This window comes from Nasonia vitripennis, chromosome 1, assembly GCF_009193385.2.
Source record: "Nasonia vitripennis strain AsymCx chromosome 1, Nvit_psr_1.1, whole genome shotgun sequence".
Lineage (NCBI taxonomy): Eukaryota > Metazoa > Arthropoda > Insecta > Hymenoptera > Pteromalidae > Nasonia > Nasonia vitripennis.
The window spans coordinates 32,963,245-32,980,541 of record NC_045757.1 but is presented as its reverse complement, the minus strand read 5'-3'; the positions used below and the strand labels follow the sequence as shown (position 1 = coordinate 32,980,541).

General features: G+C 33.6%; 3 protein-coding genes across 9 annotated transcripts; all 3 read right to left on the bottom strand.

Annotated features, from left to right (window-relative positions):
- Positions 1–15: 15 nt before the first annotated feature.
- LOC100120900 (GATOR complex protein WDR59) lies at positions 16–16,222 on the bottom strand. 6 transcript variants are annotated; one of them, XM_031933533.2, is made up of 21 exons: positions 16,095–16,222; positions 5,071–5,271; positions 4,939–4,988; positions 4,732–4,861; positions 4,449–4,662; positions 4,225–4,358; positions 4,003–4,152; positions 3,775–3,934; positions 3,626–3,705; positions 3,478–3,544; positions 3,195–3,400; positions 2,853–3,116; positions 2,626–2,776; positions 2,356–2,549; positions 2,151–2,284; positions 1,867–2,082; positions 1,665–1,791; positions 1,245–1,274; positions 689–846; positions 360–613; positions 16–256 (listed from the first exon to the last, which is right to left on the bottom strand). In XM_031933533.2, the coding sequence occupies exons 2-21, from the start codon at positions 5,122–5,124 to the stop codon at positions 117–119; spliced, it is 2,913 nt and encodes a 970-aa protein (XP_031789393.1). In that variant the 5' UTR covers positions 5,125–5,271; positions 16,095–16,222; the 3' UTR covers positions 16–116. The 6 variants fall into 6 exon arrangements, with proteins under 6 accessions (XP_031789393.1, XP_008215215.1, XP_008215217.1 ...); XM_008216993.4 differs by lacking the exon at positions 16,095–16,222 and adding an exon at positions 5,391–5,875 and having other exon boundaries at positions 5,071–5,297; XM_008216995.4 differs by lacking the exon at positions 16,095–16,222 and adding an exon at positions 5,391–5,875.
- Positions 6,514–7,398, bottom strand: LOC100680439. The gene has a single exon (XM_003423859.5). It carries the CDS (start codon positions 7,032–7,034, stop codon positions 6,822–6,824), a length of 213 nt encoding a protein of 70 aa, XP_003423907.1. The 5' UTR covers positions 7,035–7,398; the 3' UTR covers positions 6,514–6,821.
- LOC116418368 (GATOR complex protein WDR59-like) lies at positions 13,994–16,307 on the bottom strand. Of its 2 annotated transcripts, XM_031933537.2 has the most exons (4): positions 16,214–16,307; positions 16,005–16,094; positions 15,781–15,914; positions 13,994–15,710 (listed from the first exon to the last, which is right to left on the bottom strand). In XM_031933537.2, the coding sequence occupies exons 2-4, from the start codon at positions 16,087–16,089 to the stop codon at positions 15,693–15,695; spliced, it is 237 nt and encodes a 78-aa protein (XP_031789397.1). In that variant the 5' UTR covers positions 16,090–16,094; positions 16,214–16,307; the 3' UTR covers positions 13,994–15,692. The 2 variants fall into 2 exon arrangements, with proteins under 2 accessions (XP_031789397.1, XP_031789396.1); XM_031933536.2 differs by having other exon boundaries at positions 16,005–16,296.
- Positions 16,308–17,297: the final 990 nt, after the last annotated feature.

The window sequence follows — 17,297 nt, the reverse complement described above, 5'->3', positions numbered from 1 at the left end:
AAACAATGTAGGACGTTTTTTTTTTATTATTATTAATATAATATATTTACATAGTTTTTATTTAAATCTAGTATTTTACAGTTTGATTAAATAAGAAATAAGAATTTACATTTTATTTACATTTTTAAAAGTAACATATTCTCTTGAAGGCAATAACAGCCACAGCCAGTTGGACATACAGTCTCATTTTTGAACCATGATGCTAAATGATAAGTGTGACCGCCATGTCCACACACTATACAAAAATTGCTAGGTCCTGAAAATTCAAATATTTAATATATTATTTATATTAATTTAGCAAGCTAAATATTCTGATTAGTAGTGTATGCCATTTCCACACATTATTAACAATTCTTTACCTCTAACAGATATGTGACACACAACGCATTGAAAAGTCAGTCGTTTACAAAGTGAGCATTGTGGTCCTTTACTTGATTTATTACAGGTCAAACATTCACTCTGGAATTCAATGCTCTTGTGTGTATCGAACGAAGTAGTACTAACATGTTTTAATACTTGTGCTCTTGCATCTAAAAGTCGCCATCTATGTAAGACTTCGGCATACGCTTTTTTATAAGCATCATATAATGCTGTATTCTTTTCATCCAATAGCCTGAGAAAAAAAGTATAATTTATCAATTTCAAAGTTTTTTTTTTATAGATGTATGTTAAATCCATAATGTACTACCTTATATTACGCCCATATTCACTGAATGTATCCTGAATTTGAAGACCATCTAATGACTCTGACCAAGAATTTGATCTATTTTGTTTTAAATTAGGAAAGTTCCACCCTTCAAGACTAGTATCTGCTGGATGAATTGTATGATAAGGTGATCCACCAGGCTATAATTTTTCAAAATTTTAGTAAAGAACCTTAGACCTAAGTTACAAATCTTTGCATTGTAACTTTTTTCTGACTCCAATTAAAATGTTTATTTTTTTTAAATATCTATAGTTAATGCTGTATTTGATAATTATATACAATTAAATAGAATAAAAACATTATATACAAAATGTAACGTAATCAGCTAGTAATTCAAGCTTAAAGTAATAAATTGATTTGGGTTAATAGCCAACAAATGGATTAAACGATGGATGCATAAAATCGGCCAAATAATGAGATAATGGTGCACCCTAAGAACCAATCAGTTCGAGAAAAACCCAATGTGAATGAAGCCGTGTTAATAGAAACGATCCTATTACCATAATTAGAAATGAATGAATAATGCACCTTGCCTTACCTTCAACCACCACTTGCCAGTGAAAAGCTTCTATAACAAATATCATAACATATATATCAGTGGTTTGAATTTTGAGTTATTAGTTGTTACAAAAAACATTATTTGTAAATATCTAATAATTGAGTCAAGTGTTTTTTATACTCATGTAGAATCAAGTTTCCATTGATGAATGAATTGATTGATCAAACGTTATAATGAAATGAATTTAAAACTGAGTTTACTGAATGATTAATTAAGTTACACATGCATAAGATTTGGTTCTCAAGGTATGTATTAAATGATAGATCATAATGTTTATACCATTATGACTTTAACAGATTCCAAGAATAAAAAGCCAAAGAATAAATGAGTGTTCATGCAAATAAGCAAATGTTAAGAAAGTTAGATACTTGAAAATCCCTTTGTTGCTTTGACACTTACGCTGACATTCACTGATTTGCTGATAAAACGACTCTGCAACATATCGGAATTTTCTGATCTACAGCTAAAGGCACAACTTAACATACCCGCCATTTGTATGTCGGATTGATTTGCATAGTGTTGTATTCTAAAAAAAAATTTTTTTCGATATAATACTTGTTTTTTTTTTTTAATTGTTATATCCAAACCTTTTATTACGTACAAAGAATGAATCAAATTCTGTCCAAAAGGATGTAGAGACCAGGGTGCATCTGTATCTGGACTTTGATAAGTCCCTTGAGCATTTTGAGCATTTGTGAGAGGTTGTGAAATGACTAAAGCAGCTAAGCACCAAGCCTGTACAAGATCAGGTCTCTCCAAACTTGCTGCTATATTTGCGTTGGCCTGGCACATGGCAGATATATCAGTTGTGTTGATTCTGTAAAAAAACTTGCTTTTATAAAACACACTGAGATGGACAATACTCGACAAAAATATTCTACTTACACGTATTTTTCAGCCAACTCTTTGTTGACGAAAAAAAGGGATGACGCATCGTATATGGTTACTAAAGAATGGTAATTTTTGAAACCCGGCTTCCCGTGACTTCTGTTAAAGGTGTGAGCATTTTTTCTTGTTATCTACGAATAAAGCAGAAAAGATGACCATTACAAGTTTTTAATTACAATCAACGATTGCCAATATTACTTACACGTTCCTCAAAGTAAAAAGAACTTATGGTAATGTTGTCAGGTGGTACATAAGAATGAGGATAAATTTGCATAAAATGTCCGCCATTATTATTAACACTAGATCCCAGTGCAGATAAAGCACGAGGTGTTGCGCCATCAGGTTTCACTGAAGTTCGTCGCGCGTACGATGATCGTCCAAAGCATACCAGTATACCTTAAACAATCACAATATTTGTACCTCGATCACCCCATCTTACTTCTTTATTTATACATTTTCAAACTATACGGACCTACGCTGCAGAATTTTGCTCCTGATGTCCGAGGAAAGGGAATATATGCGTCTTGATAATTTGAGCAGATTTTATTCGAATTTAAAAAGTTTTCAGTATGCTGCATGTGATATCCTAAATGATTTTTTTCACTTTCATCTTTTATACAGGTCTGAAAATCCATACATAAAGGTACTTATTAATCTCCTGTTTTTAATTATGCTTTACAAGTACAAGAGTCGTTTTACCTGATCTAATGTTGTAATCAACTGCCTTAAGCAAGGTTCCAAACATGATCTATTTTTCCTAACTCTTTGTTGAGCAGTTTGCTTTAGTACTTTAAGTAACTTCGTCATTATCGCATTGTCTATATTAGTTCCAGGACAAAATTGAAACGTAGGTTGAGCACTATAAGGGTAATTTCCTGGAAAATTCACTTTTAACACTACATTGTAATTTTTATTTGAAGCAGTCACTGTACAAGTTCGCTCCGTTGCGTCCATTGCATTTACCTATTAAAACACCCATATGATTTCAATTATTTAAAGAAAAGATTAGTAATAGAGTGAAATTACTAATTTGTAACATACTTCGATATTTGGTATATTCATGTTGATGAGTGAAAATTCTTGCTGTAAAGTTTTTGGCTGAGTTGGTGATGGTGCTTCTTTTTCAAGTTTGGAAACTTCATCTTCTTGATTTGAGACTGTTGTATCCATATTTGTTGGAGGATAAGTTAATTGTTGTTCATTATTAGATTCATGTAGCTGAAGGGCTTGCACAGATTGCAAAATTCCTTAAAGACAAAGAAGTTGGCACATAATATATGTTATATATTTTAAATATTCTATAAAAAATATTAATGAACATTACTCATGTTGCTGTCTTCTGAATATTGAGTATAAACGCAATTTCCATCGTCCATATCATGACCACACAACTATAAACATTGTTGTTATAAACAATATGATTTATGTATATTATAATAGGTCTTTTTTTTACGCGAATTTTGATTATTTACCTTTTTCAATAAAGGCGGAATTTTAAATATTCTCAAACATTGATCTTTGGACCATGTGATAAGCTCGAAATCATTTTTTTCTAGAACGCAAAAAATAAATTAAACAAAACAGTGTTTTACATAAAAATTATCTGTATACAATTAATTACCCGATCTCGGTTGTCGCCACTGAAATTCGAGTACAACATCCGTATGTCCATCAAATGTATAAATAGGTGCTGATAAATTAGAAGTGTTCCACAATAAAAGGCTATTTTCTCCTCTTCGTAATTGAGGTACAACAATTGTCACTAGTCCTTCTCCAAAAGGCTTTGTAAGAGAATGTTTCAATTAATTTTAAAGATCAAAATCTTTTTAAACGTTTGAAGTGAACATACCGTATATCTGGCTCTCCACACTGGAGAATTAGTTGTCAAGATACTTTCAGCTCTGCGCGGATTATTGGTATCAAAAATTTTGACTGTGCAATCTTGGCTTGACGTAGCTAATTGATTTTGTTGAAAAGGACACCAATCTAGTCCATGAATCTAAATAAAATATTTTAGTTGTTATATTATCAAAAAAAGAGACTAAAAGAGATTATTTTATAATAAATATACTTTTGTCAAATGGGCAGCAATGTATTGAACTGGGCTGTTTCCTTTTCGTTGATCCCAAATTTTGATATCACCATCATGGGCAGTTGCAAGCATGTTTGGGGATAAAACATTCCATCGCACTTGAGATGCTCCAGCTAGAATAAGCATGTACTCGTAATGTCCAATATGACATAAAACTAGAAAATGTACAGTAATAAAGCTCTTATTAAGACAATAAAACCTACCAACTGCTGAAAGAGATAAACTTGGCTTTCGTTGATCTCTAATATCCCAAATATGAATGTAAGTATCAATGCTGCATGTAGCTAATATATCAGGATCTTTAGGATGCCAGTTTAAATCACTCACTACACGTGTGTGGGCCCGTAAACTATGAGTGGGTTGCAATTCATAGCCATTGTTTCCCATAAAACTCAATATTTCAACTCTAGTATTGCTCTAAAAAGATAAGATTTAATTAGTTAATGATGTAGATGTTATGAAATAAAGCAGTAATATGCAACTCACAGATATGGCACACAAGTGACAGTTTGCTAGATTAGGATTCCATTCTGCAGAGCCTACTTCATATTTACTTTGTCGATGAAACTTTCTAAGGGGTTCCTCGTCAAGGTGTTTTATTGCTAAATATCGCCTCCTAAATGAGCAGAAATTGTAAGTGAACAATCAAAGCTTACTGCTAATGAATCTTTGTCAAAGGGGATTCAAGCTTACCCAGCTAGGAGAACGTGGTTACCCGTAACATCCACAGCCATGGTATTGGCCTAAAAAGTGTAAAACATAATGCATAAACATTGCAACAAAGATTAACAATAGTTAATCAATGACAAGAAAAATGGACAGTACCTGCAGATCTCGATGCTCCGTGACCACATAGTCTCTGCCCCAGTGCTTCGACATGTTGACAATGATGAATTAAAGAATATAATAATACTATATGAAAACGATGTCAACAACGCTTGATCCAGCAATATTGATAAAGAGACGAGCATAAGAAAGACGAGTTAGAGCTTGACGGAAGCTCTGTAAGGTTAGAATCCATCGATCCTGCACACAATTAGCCGCTATGAAATCTGGTAAATTAAATCGGTTGAAGGGAATAATAATAAGTTCGAATAGGGGTAGCTGATTCTGCAGGACGAATAAAACAAACGAAATGTAAGTACTTCATATATGAGAGGTAAACAGAGGCTGGCCAGTCGGTAAACAAAGAACAGCTGAGTGAGCCGAGAGACTCATCTTTTCCTCTAGTGCTACGATGATATATGCACAAGTGGCGCCACAAAATATAAGTACGCAATAATATTACGATTGGGTGGTAAAAAACGGAACTACTTATTCTATTGATCATCATCAATGATAATTATGACAGATCAACAACAAGGTAAATGCAGTTGTCAAATATATGACGGAAAGCATATGACGAAATTTCAATCATCGGGTCATTATCGTATCATTAAATGATCCTGAAAGTTTAAGTGCGTTTCGTTTAGTGCGATGGTTTATAGGCATTTCATGCTCCAAACATCGCATGTTTCCGATCTGAGGGTAAGTATTTATATTGCCATAAGAAACTCGAACGTCAAAGTTTATTCACAAGAATTCTGAAGTTATTCAAAGTAAGCGTGGACCTTGCTTTATTTAGCAGAATTTAAAAAATTATAAACTATTCGCGCCGGGAAAGTAAAATGTAAAATATTACGGTATATTTTTTGTTATATTTCTTTTGTATCCACGAAAATTGATTAAAAAATGTCAGTGTTAGGTATAGATAAATACTCTCAGAATAGAGTCATTACAATAAGCCGTACTGGATAAGATCCAAAATTATTAAACGAGCTTGAATTTGGCTATTATTGCAATGTACGCAAGAAATTGTTGAGCTACTATTATTATATGTAAGATGAAAACATATAAATAATTTTAAGCTTGTACATCATATTTGTTGTGAATTATCCCTGCGATCAGGTAACTTCGTTTATATATATACCTCGATCTGCATGATTTTCAAGTACGAACTACATACTTTGTACATTTTTTCTGGCCAATAAATAAATTGTTCAAATCACCTTAAGGTGATATAATTATAATATGAATCATAAGATAAAATTAATTTTTTTCTCTTCATCGACAATGCATATAATTTATCCGAACGCATTGAATACTTGCACGAAAAATTAGTGAGTATTGTACGTTTTGTAATAATATTAGTCACGCCTTTATATTAAATTAAATGATAATGTAATAAGTATATATATATATATATATATATATATATATATATATATATAATGTTTTAGTCAAATGTGATTTTATTATTTCATCAAACCAATTTTGCGATATACAAATATTTAAATGCTCTTCAAATAAAATTCTAATTCAAAATTGTAGCGGTATATATACTTTTGTTGGTTCAAAATTCCATTAGCGCCCAATTTCGAAGACGAATTTCGCTTCAGGTGTTACAGATATATCGTCGATGTAGTATACCGCAGTCTCGGAGTAGGTAAATCTTGACTTTATTCAATAACAGCTACGCACAGCAGTTTAATAAAGCAGTAAACAGCGGCGCAGTCTTGTTGTAACGAAATTTCAACTTAGTTGCAGCAGTACTCCTGTTTGCCGAAGATTCCGTTGCAACGCTGCCATCTTTTGAGCTTGTATCCTGGTCCCAAAACGTCGCACCAATCTCCTGCCGAGTGTGCGTGACATCCTGTCCAGCGACAGTCGGCTTCGACGAAGCTCACCGACACCAAACTGAGGATCACGATGCACAGAAGTGCGACGAGAGTTATGGATTGAGATGCCATTCTAACAGACTTTACTGAATGTAGTCTTCGCTTTGAAACGAATGATTTCTGTGGAGACGAATCCCGCTATATATACGTCTCGCATAAGTTATCTGCGTTTCTGATCTTCAGATGTTTCTTCGTTGGGAATAGATGACGTTTTAATGGTTGCAGGAAAATAAGCTAACAAGGAAAAGTAAGTCAGAAGCGTGAAAAACGTGCATCGCACGAACTGAGATAATACACCATGTGTACATATACATACATACTACATTCTAAGAATAAATAAGGAAAGTTTGGTTTGCAAATTTTACAATACTATGTATAAATCTACCGCTATTGAGATCAGCTCCGTAAAACGTTAACATCAGAGATAATACTAAACAAGCTAAATAACAGCAATACTATACAGATAGAGCAGCAAAATCAGCAAACTCGAAAACTTCGAGGAAGATAAAAATGCTCGTTTGCTTATATGGTTAATGGCTTCGGCGTAAATATATGGGTCGCAACTTTTCCTCAAGATTATTGCGCGACTGATATGCATATACCCTCTGCGAATTTGAAATGCTTCAAATAATTTAGGAATCCGCACTTGTATAGGGAATACTAAGGGAAAAATACATTTTTGAGAATAAACAGTGTCATAACCTATTATTTCAAAATTAATTGTGCTCGTATAGACCAATAGAGTCATTTTAACATTTTTGTAATTTTAAACGAGCAATAGACTCAATATATATATATATATATATATATATATATATATATATATATATATGTGTGCCAGTAGGGGTCATTTGAAAAACAAATGACACGCGCGCACGAGGAAAAATTGAAATTGCAAGCAAAATAAGGCGTGTACAATTTTGAAAATCCATAATTAAACGAAACCGAATTGATGAATCGTAATTTTTTGTGAAATGAGAAATATAATATATATTGCGAGCAATTGCTCCTATAATTGTTAGATGGAATTTATATTTATTTATTTATTGTTCAACGGGCGAAACGCCCTTTACAAAAGAAAAATAAAATAAAATGATAGTAATACAAAGCGATGAGTTAGACAGATGTACAAGGAATAAATTGGGTGAGTCAAATCACATAGTTAATAAGCTAAGGATAAAGACCGAACTGATGATTTAAATCATATAACAGATTCACTACATTGAACACTTTGCGGCAGTGAGTTCCACTGACGCTTCATACGATTAATAGAGCTATAAAAGCCCAGATTCGAGGTAAAGGTGCTTTCATTCAGGTCTCTAAAATTTCTAATTGGATAAGCGGGCGTCCTACTAACAAAAGACCACGCAGGTTCTCACAGTCAGTGAGCCCTCTAACGATCTTATACGTCATCACAGAGTCGAACTGATAAAGGGTAGAGTCAACCGTTGGAATGTCGCACTCCTCCGCAATTGTTGAGTAATCGTGACAGAATTTATGTCGAGGTTTAGCAAGTTTATAAGCTATGTATCTAAGGAAGGAATGACGGATAGATTCTAGTTTGTTAATTAGATACTGGCAATGAGGACGCCAGATCTGAGGACAGTACAAAAAATTAGGTAGAACTAGAGATCTGAAAAGGTAAACAATTGCGGAGGAGTCGGAGAAATCAACGATTGATCGTTTGATAAAACCAAGCATGCGGAAGGACCTGGAGACCACGGCATCGATCTGCTGGGAGAACGTCAATGTCGAGTCAAAGATTACACCTAAGTCCTTGATCGATTCCACTCTGGGCAGAACGACACCGTCAATGCTGTAGTCGAACAACAGCGGGGATCTGCTTTTGCAGAACGAGATTACAAAGCACTTACTAACATTAAGAGATAAGCCGTTGTCGATCGACCACGCAGAGAGAGAATCCAGGTCCCTCTGAAGTCTAGCGGCATCCTCAACAGAGGAGACCTGCATAAAAATCTTTACATCGTCAGCATACATTAAAACTTGCGCAGATTCGATCTTTGGTACAAGGTCTTTGATATAAATGTAGAATAGGAGTGGCCCCAAGTGGGAGCCCTGAGGAACACCCGACGCACACGCTCAGGAGATGAGACCACCCCATTGACTCTGACTGCTTGCGATCGGTCAGTTAGATAGGAACGTAGGAGATCAAAGAGTTTGCTGCGCAAACCGAAGTTCCACAGCTTCGATATAAGTCGCTTGTGGTTAACAGAATCAAAAGCTTTCGACATATCAGTATAAATAGCATCAGTTTGAATGCGGCTACATAAAGATTCGGACACAAAATCATTAAATACTAAGAGGTTCGTTAAAGTCGATCGGCCGCTAATGAAACCGTGCTGTCGCTGGGACAACTTCGCAAGAAGAGAGTTAGATAATTCAGATGCCAAGTACGCATCGAGAATCTTGGGGATGCAGCCAATAGTCGAGATGGGACGATAATTCGAGACGCTCTGTCTATCGCCATTTTTTTAAATGGGTACAACATACGAAAATTTCCACGGGGTAGGGAAGTGACCAGAGCGCAAGGAAGAATTGAAGATCCCAACTACAGGCCGCTCCAGGACAGACCAGCACCGCTTCACAATGCCGTCAGGGCCTCCATTGATGTTGTCGTCGAGATTGGCAACAATGCCACGTAGGGTTTCGGTAGACAGCACGATGTCAGAGAGGCTAAATGTAGGATCATCAACCATGTCGATGTCCTTCCCCTATTAAATATTATAACGAGCAATTATACGTATTATTGCACGTATAAAAAAACGCATTATTATGCGTATAATAGTATATATTTTTGTACGTACAAAAGTACGTACTATTGTACGTATAAAAGCGAACATTATAGTACGTATTAAAACACGTATAAATAAACAACTCAAAATGAATCGATTTTTGCTAGTTTTTTTTCACTTGTTATAATACGTGTTTTAGAACGCATTATAGTACGTACAATTGAACGTACAATTGTACGCATAAATATTCGATTCAAGTTTTTTTTTAATAGTTAATATATAATTATAATTGCACTATTATGTATAAAATTATATAAGTACTATAATTATTATTGACAAAGGTATAGTTGTTTCAAAATAATTTTTATTAATATATAATAATTCATACAATAATTGTTACAAAATATAACGTAAAAATATCACAGAAAGTATCGAGCGTACACACATTTGTATATTTAATACCAAAATGAATTTACTACATAGATTATGCACGCATATTTATTATCTTCAAGATATACGCAAACTTTATCAATTTGAGCTGTTGGAATAGCAATGATTTCATTCGATAAATTAATTATTTCATGTATTGCTTTTGAATATTTGTTTGGTCTAGTTTCAATCAATTTGCACATGATAATTTCGTCTTTATTTTCAAGAGGTACTAAAAAATCAAGAACTTGTACAAATTGTTTATTTTTTAGCTGAAGAAAATCATTACGTGAACGTACATTAATTTTTCGTGCATAGGAGAATAAACATCTTTCACACACCATCTTTAAAAATATTTTTGATGACCTTGAAATATTAAAATTTTGGACGTAATATGGTTCAATGAGTATCTCTTTTCCAAAGTATGTACGAGCAGCGGTCTTGACAATACTTTTAGAATGTTTTGAAACTAAATTTTCACAGTAATGAATTACAATTGGTGAGCAATTCGGATAAACAATACTTTCCAATTTTTGAATAAATTGTTGAATGCTTACATGCCTCACGACCTGTAAAATTACAGCATTAGCGGCATGAATAGCACGTAATAATTTGCAGTTAGCCGATTTAAATTGAAATGCCTAATGCACCCACAGTGGTCCCCAATCTGCAATACTTTTTGGAATGTGTAACATTTGATGGACGTTATACGTCATAGCTTTCAATGTATACAAAGATTCAACTTCCTACACAAATTTCTGAATAATTTCATCAATACAATTTAATTGATCATATGTGATGTCTATTTGTAACGAAATGTGCAAACATTCAACAAATAATGACCAGTGTTTAAGGCGTTTTATATTTAACCGAAATCTACTTAATAGTGGTAAACTATAGTAAAGTACCTAGTTTTCCCACTATCGGCATTTCCACTTACTTCGTTCTTTTATTCTTCTCGATAACCGACTTATCTGATGAGGTACCATTTGCTTTGAAAGCATATTATGAAGTTGATCATCCTTCAACATATCATGAACAAAATATTCAGTGAATTGAGAAGCGACACCAGCCAATAGACAGTGCATATAATCAGGACAAAAACCTGTTATTGTCAAAATTATTTAAATTAATTAGCGGCGATGCGCTTTTTATGCCAACAACCGGCTTTGATTGTGTCAATGCTTGTGCTGCATATTAAATTATAGTTGCTTGATCTCGCAGTTTTGGAGGTCGTCGGAGTTAGAGGTATCTCATACTTCCTTGATAATAATGGCCAGGTTGCTCACACCAATCGCACCCATAATTCGCGTTAAATGCATGCTAGTATTATAAATAACTTCAAAGAGTACTCTTTTTCTTTTATCTTACATGGTATACCGACCTCCGAAATATTATTGATAAATTTTACAAGCACGTCTAAAATAACACTCATTACAGTTTTTTTTACCGTACCAAATGCCTAGCAAAAGGACGTTATCGAATCTAGCTTGCGAAGGTATTTCGTTGAGCATGATGTATATTGGCCAAATTGAATAGTTGGAGCATTTAAATACGGGAGCTCCGTCTGTATTTAATATTGCAGATACGTAAGAATATCGGTTCTGCAAAGACAAGTTTTTGATAAACTTTCTATAAGCTTTACCGTCGATAATATCTTTAATGTGATTGTGTTCACGTTCTCGCTCATTAATTACAAAATTAAAATAATTTTCATGTTTCTGTAAACAATCACATATCGCATCAGATGGATCTATTAAAACAAAGAATGATGGTTTGGACATACTCGAGACATTAACGGCTAAATAACACTTATAACATGGTAAAGATTTAATGCTATTTTGAAATGTGCCCAAATAATTAGAACAATTAGGACATGTACTGTGAAAAGTTAAATTTTTTGTTACATTACATAATTTATCTATTTTACTCTAAAAATGCGACGTTGACGCATCCACTTATGAACGAAATAGACCTTCTGCTCTTCAACAGCTTATCAAACTATACTGACATGATGAAATGCACACGGAGGGCTTATATGTTCAGTTTCTGGTCTGGACATTGTACAATTATGGAGCTAACAACAATTTAAAAATTAAAATTAGCATATGATTCAACTGGTACAATGCCCAGACCTGAAATTTGATATTTTAGCTCTCAGAATGGTTTTCATGATGTCTGATCAGTTTGATAAATTTTCAAAGAGCAAAAAGTCTACTTTGGTTAGAAGTGGTTGCGCCAAATTGTATTTTGGGAGTAAGGTAGACTATCGCTTTCCGATAACTCACCAACGAATGCATAGGTCATCAAACACAAGGACATAAGGAGTGCATCAAATATATAAAAGGTAATATAAAAATGTTGCAATCGCTTATACTACGTACACTTCCACTTATAGCTATCTCATTAAGCAAAATGTTCAATTCCTGTGCATTCTCTTCTATGTCGAGGTCTTATATATTCAGTTTCACGTCTGGATATTGTACAATTATGGAGATAACGACCATTTTAAAATTAAAATTTGCATATGATCCAACTGGTACATTGTCCACACCTGCAATTTAATATTTTAGCCCTCAGTATGATTTTCATGATGGCCGATTAGTTTGATCAGCTTCCAGAGAACAGGTCTATTTTACTCTCAAAATGCGACGTTAACCCACCCACTTGTGACGAAAATAGACCTTCTGTTCTCTGAAAGCTTATCAGTTTTAATATACTGAACTTTTTTATAGAAATATAGTAATTACATTTTCTGCAGTTATAAACATAGTATTAAAAAAATAATGTAAGTATTACACATTGTTAGATATATCTTGGACCTGGACTGACAATGGATTACACAAGGTGGACCATTTTGTTAACTGAAGAAGATGTAGCTAAGTTCTGTAAGTCGTTAGCACAAATTATTTGGAGTCCTTATGATTTGTGCAACCGTGCATTTGAAGTACGCAAAATCACAGATAGTAGTCGACTACCAAATCGTTCGCCAGTCAAAGAAGTCGAGAAGGACAAGTTGCGATTAATGATTAGTAAGTACAATTTGTTTATTGCTAGTTTTATAGAAATAGTTCAACACTATACAAAATTGTAGTAAAAAAATTATTATATTTCAGGTTTGGTTCATGATTACCTTACGGAAGAAAAAGAGAGATGGATGAAATAATGAAGATGGCCATTTTGAAAAAAATTACTGGTTTTTGATCCAGAAAAATGGTAGAATTAAGAAATAAAGCCATAAAAAGAGCAAGACGAAATGCACGACGAAATGGATGAAATGCTCGTCGGGAGCTTTTTAGATAGTTTTATAATGTAGGTGATCAGTGATTGCAAGTCGATTATATAGGCCGTTCATTGACTTTACCGCAAACTTCCTTTTATATCAAAATGCTATATGTATAATAGCAGCAAGACTGTTCACAGGAGATTTGCACAGTGAAACAAATTTATAGTTATAGTTAATTTGTTAGATATGTTGTGCAATTTCACTGAAATTTTTTGTTTGTTTTTTTTTGTTTATTGCATCATCTCCTTTGGCGCCAGGTGCGCCCAGACATTTGAAAATCGTATTGTGATGCTGCTGCTCGGATATTACCCTTTTCAAAATCTCCATCTGGAGTTCAGCTGGATTTTAACCTGGATTTTCAGATGAATTTTGCTTGGATTTCGCCTGGATTCCACCTGGATTTCACCTGGATTCCAGCTGAATTTCCAGCTGGATTTCCAGAATTTAAAAAAAAAAGTCCACAAAGAGAAAGATGTTAAAAAATCTGTAGTACTCATTTTTAAACATATTTCTCTTTGTGGACTTAAACATTTTTTTTTTTAATTCTCCTGGAAATTCACTTGAAAATCCAGCTGGAAATCCAGATGAAATCCAGGTGGAATCCAGGCGAAATATAGGCAAAATTCATCTGGAAATCCATGTGAAAATCCAGCTGAAATCCAGATGGAGCTTTTCAACAGGGTATTCATATTTCAACAAGATATTCGACTTATTAATAGTTCATACCTTTTCTCTTTCATTCTTTTTGGTTTATTTCATAAGACTATATGGCGCCGCGATTAATCGATTAATTAATCGCTGAAAATAGCTTTAAAAATTGAAGAAAATGATGATTTAAAAAAAAAACTTTTTTTTTAATGCAAGTGTAGTGAAAAATTAATATCCATCATTTTAAAGAAAATTACTTTCTTTTTTTATTTTTAAATTGCAATTAGTAAAAACGTAATATTCAGCAATAAATTATAAGATAAATAACTATTGTTGTTTTTGAGAGTTCTATATGGATTGTTTTCTTAATTATTTAGAAAAAAATTTCATATGTATATTTATGACTTAAATAAAATAAAAATTTCTTCACAATATCTATATTTGTTTCAATATCATTAATTGTACTTACATGGTTACTCCAATCCCATATTGATCAACATAATATTTAAGTGCAAATTTATATATAGTAGTGGAATTATATAATTATATATTAACTATTAAATAAAAAACTTGAATCGTATATTTATACGTACAATTATACGTACAATTGAACGTACTATTATGCGTTATAAAACGCGTATTAGAACAAGTGAAACAAAACTAACAAAAATCGATTCACTTTGAGTTGTTTATTTATACCTGTTTTAATACGTACTATAACGTTTGCTTTTATACGTACAATAGTACGTACTTTTGTACGTACAAAAATATATACTATTATACGCATAATAATGCGTTTTTTTATACGTGCAATAATACGTATAATTGCACGTTATAATTTTTAATAGGGTCAGAGCATCTGTTCTAAAAACAGAACCAAAGTATCTGGAGAAGAGATTGGCGACTTCAACATCACTGGAGGCCCTGGAGGGACCGCTAAACATATTGAACGAGATACAAGAGTCGTTTCTCAAGTATTTCACAAAAGACCAAAACGTTTACAAATTGCGCTTTAAGCCCGACTCGACAGACGAGATGTAATCACGATACTTAGACCTAGACATTCTGAGACAGACGGCTCTCAGTCTATTGAATTCGATTTCATCTTGCTTACATTTAGACGATTTCCACGCAATGTGCGCGACTTTCTTTTTACGGATCGCATTGATGAGGTCAGAGTCATACCATTTCGGGTATGAACTGAGGGGCTGTCTAGAGATTGGGACGTGTTGTGCAATGCCATCATTTAGAATGACATTGAATTTATCAACAGTTGCGTCAGGATCATTAGACAGTGAACTAAGGACAGTCTCCCAGTTCACCTCCGAAAGGCGGACCCCGATTGACTCATAGTCGGCAGCGTAGAATTTACGTTTACAAAATCTAAATACACGGGACGCATCGGGTACACTGCACACATTACACATAAATACACCAGGAACGTGATGCTCATCGCAGGGCAGAATATCTTCATTGATGTCCAGCGGAGAGACAAGGTCCCTCGAAGAATTAGTTGTCAAGATACTTTCAGCTCTGCGCGGATTATTGGTATCAAAAAATTTTGACTGTGCAATTTTGGCTTGACGTAGCTAATTGATTTTGTTGAAAAGGACATCAATCTAGTCCATACATCTAAATAAAATATTTTAGTTGTTATATTATCAAAAAGAGACTAAAAGAGATTATTTTATAATAAATATACTTTTGTCAAATGGGCAGCAATGTATTGAGCTGGGCTGTTTCCTTTTCGTTGATCCCAAATTTTGATATCACCATCATGGGCAGTTGCAAGCATGTTTGGGGATAAAACATTCCATTGCACTTGAGATGCTCCAGCTAGAATAAGCATGTACTCGTAATGTCCAATATGACATAAAAATAGAAAATGTACAGTAATAAAGCTCTTATTAAGACAATAAAACCTACCAACTGCTGAAAGAGATAAACTTGGCTTTCGTTGATCTCTAATATCCCAAATATGAAAGTAATGCTCTGTAAGGTTAGAATCCATCGAACCTGCACACAATTAGCCGCTATGAAATCTGGTAAATTAAATCGGTTGAAGGGAATAATAATAAGTTCGAATAGGGGTAGCTGATTCTGCAGGACGAATAAAACAAACGAAATATAAGTACTTCATATATGAGAGGTAAACAGAGGCTGGCCAGTCGGTAAACAAAGAACAGCTAAGTGAGCCGAGAGACTCATCTTTTCCTCTAGTGCCACGATGATATATGCACAAGTGGCGCCACAAAATATAAGTACGCAATAATATTTACGATTGGGTGGTAAAAAACGGAACTACTTATTCTATTGATCATCATCAATGATAATTATGACAGATCAACAACAAGGTAAATGCAGTTGACAAATATATGCCGGAAAGCATATGACGAAATTTCAATCATCGGGTCATTATCGTATCATTAAATGATCCTGAAAGTTTAAGTGCGTTTCGTTCAGTGCGATGGTTTATAGGCATTTCATGCTCCAAACATCGCATGTTTCCGATCTGAGGATAAGTATTTATATTGCCATAAGAAACTCGAACGTCAAAGTTTATTCACAAGAATTCTGAAGTTATTCAAAGTAAGCGTGGACCTTGCTTTATTTAGCAGAATTTAAAAAATTATAAACTATTCGCGCCGGGAAAGTAAAATGTAAAATATTACGGTATATTTTTTGTTATATTTCTTTTGTATCCACGAAAATTGATTAAAAAATGTCAGTGTTAGGTATAGATAAATACTCTCAGAATAGAGTCATTACAATAAGCCGTACTGGATAAGATCCAAAATTATTAAACGAGCTTGAATTTGGCTATTATTGCAATGTACGCAAGAAATTGTTGAGCTACTATTATTATATGTAAGATGAAAACATATAAATAATTTTAAGCTTGTACATCATATTTGTTGTGAATTATCCCTGCGATCAGGTAACTTCGTTTATATATATACCTCGATCTGCATGATTTTCAAGTACGAACTACATACTTTGTACATTTTTTCTGGCCAATAAATAAATTGTTCAAATCACCTTAAGGTGATATAATTATAATATGAATCATAAGATAAAATTAATTTTTTTCTCTTCATCGACAATGCATATAATTTATCCGAACGCATTGAATACTTGCACGAAAAATTAGTGAGTATTGTACGTTTTGTAATAATATTAGTCACGCCTTTATATTAAATTAAATGATAATGTAATAAG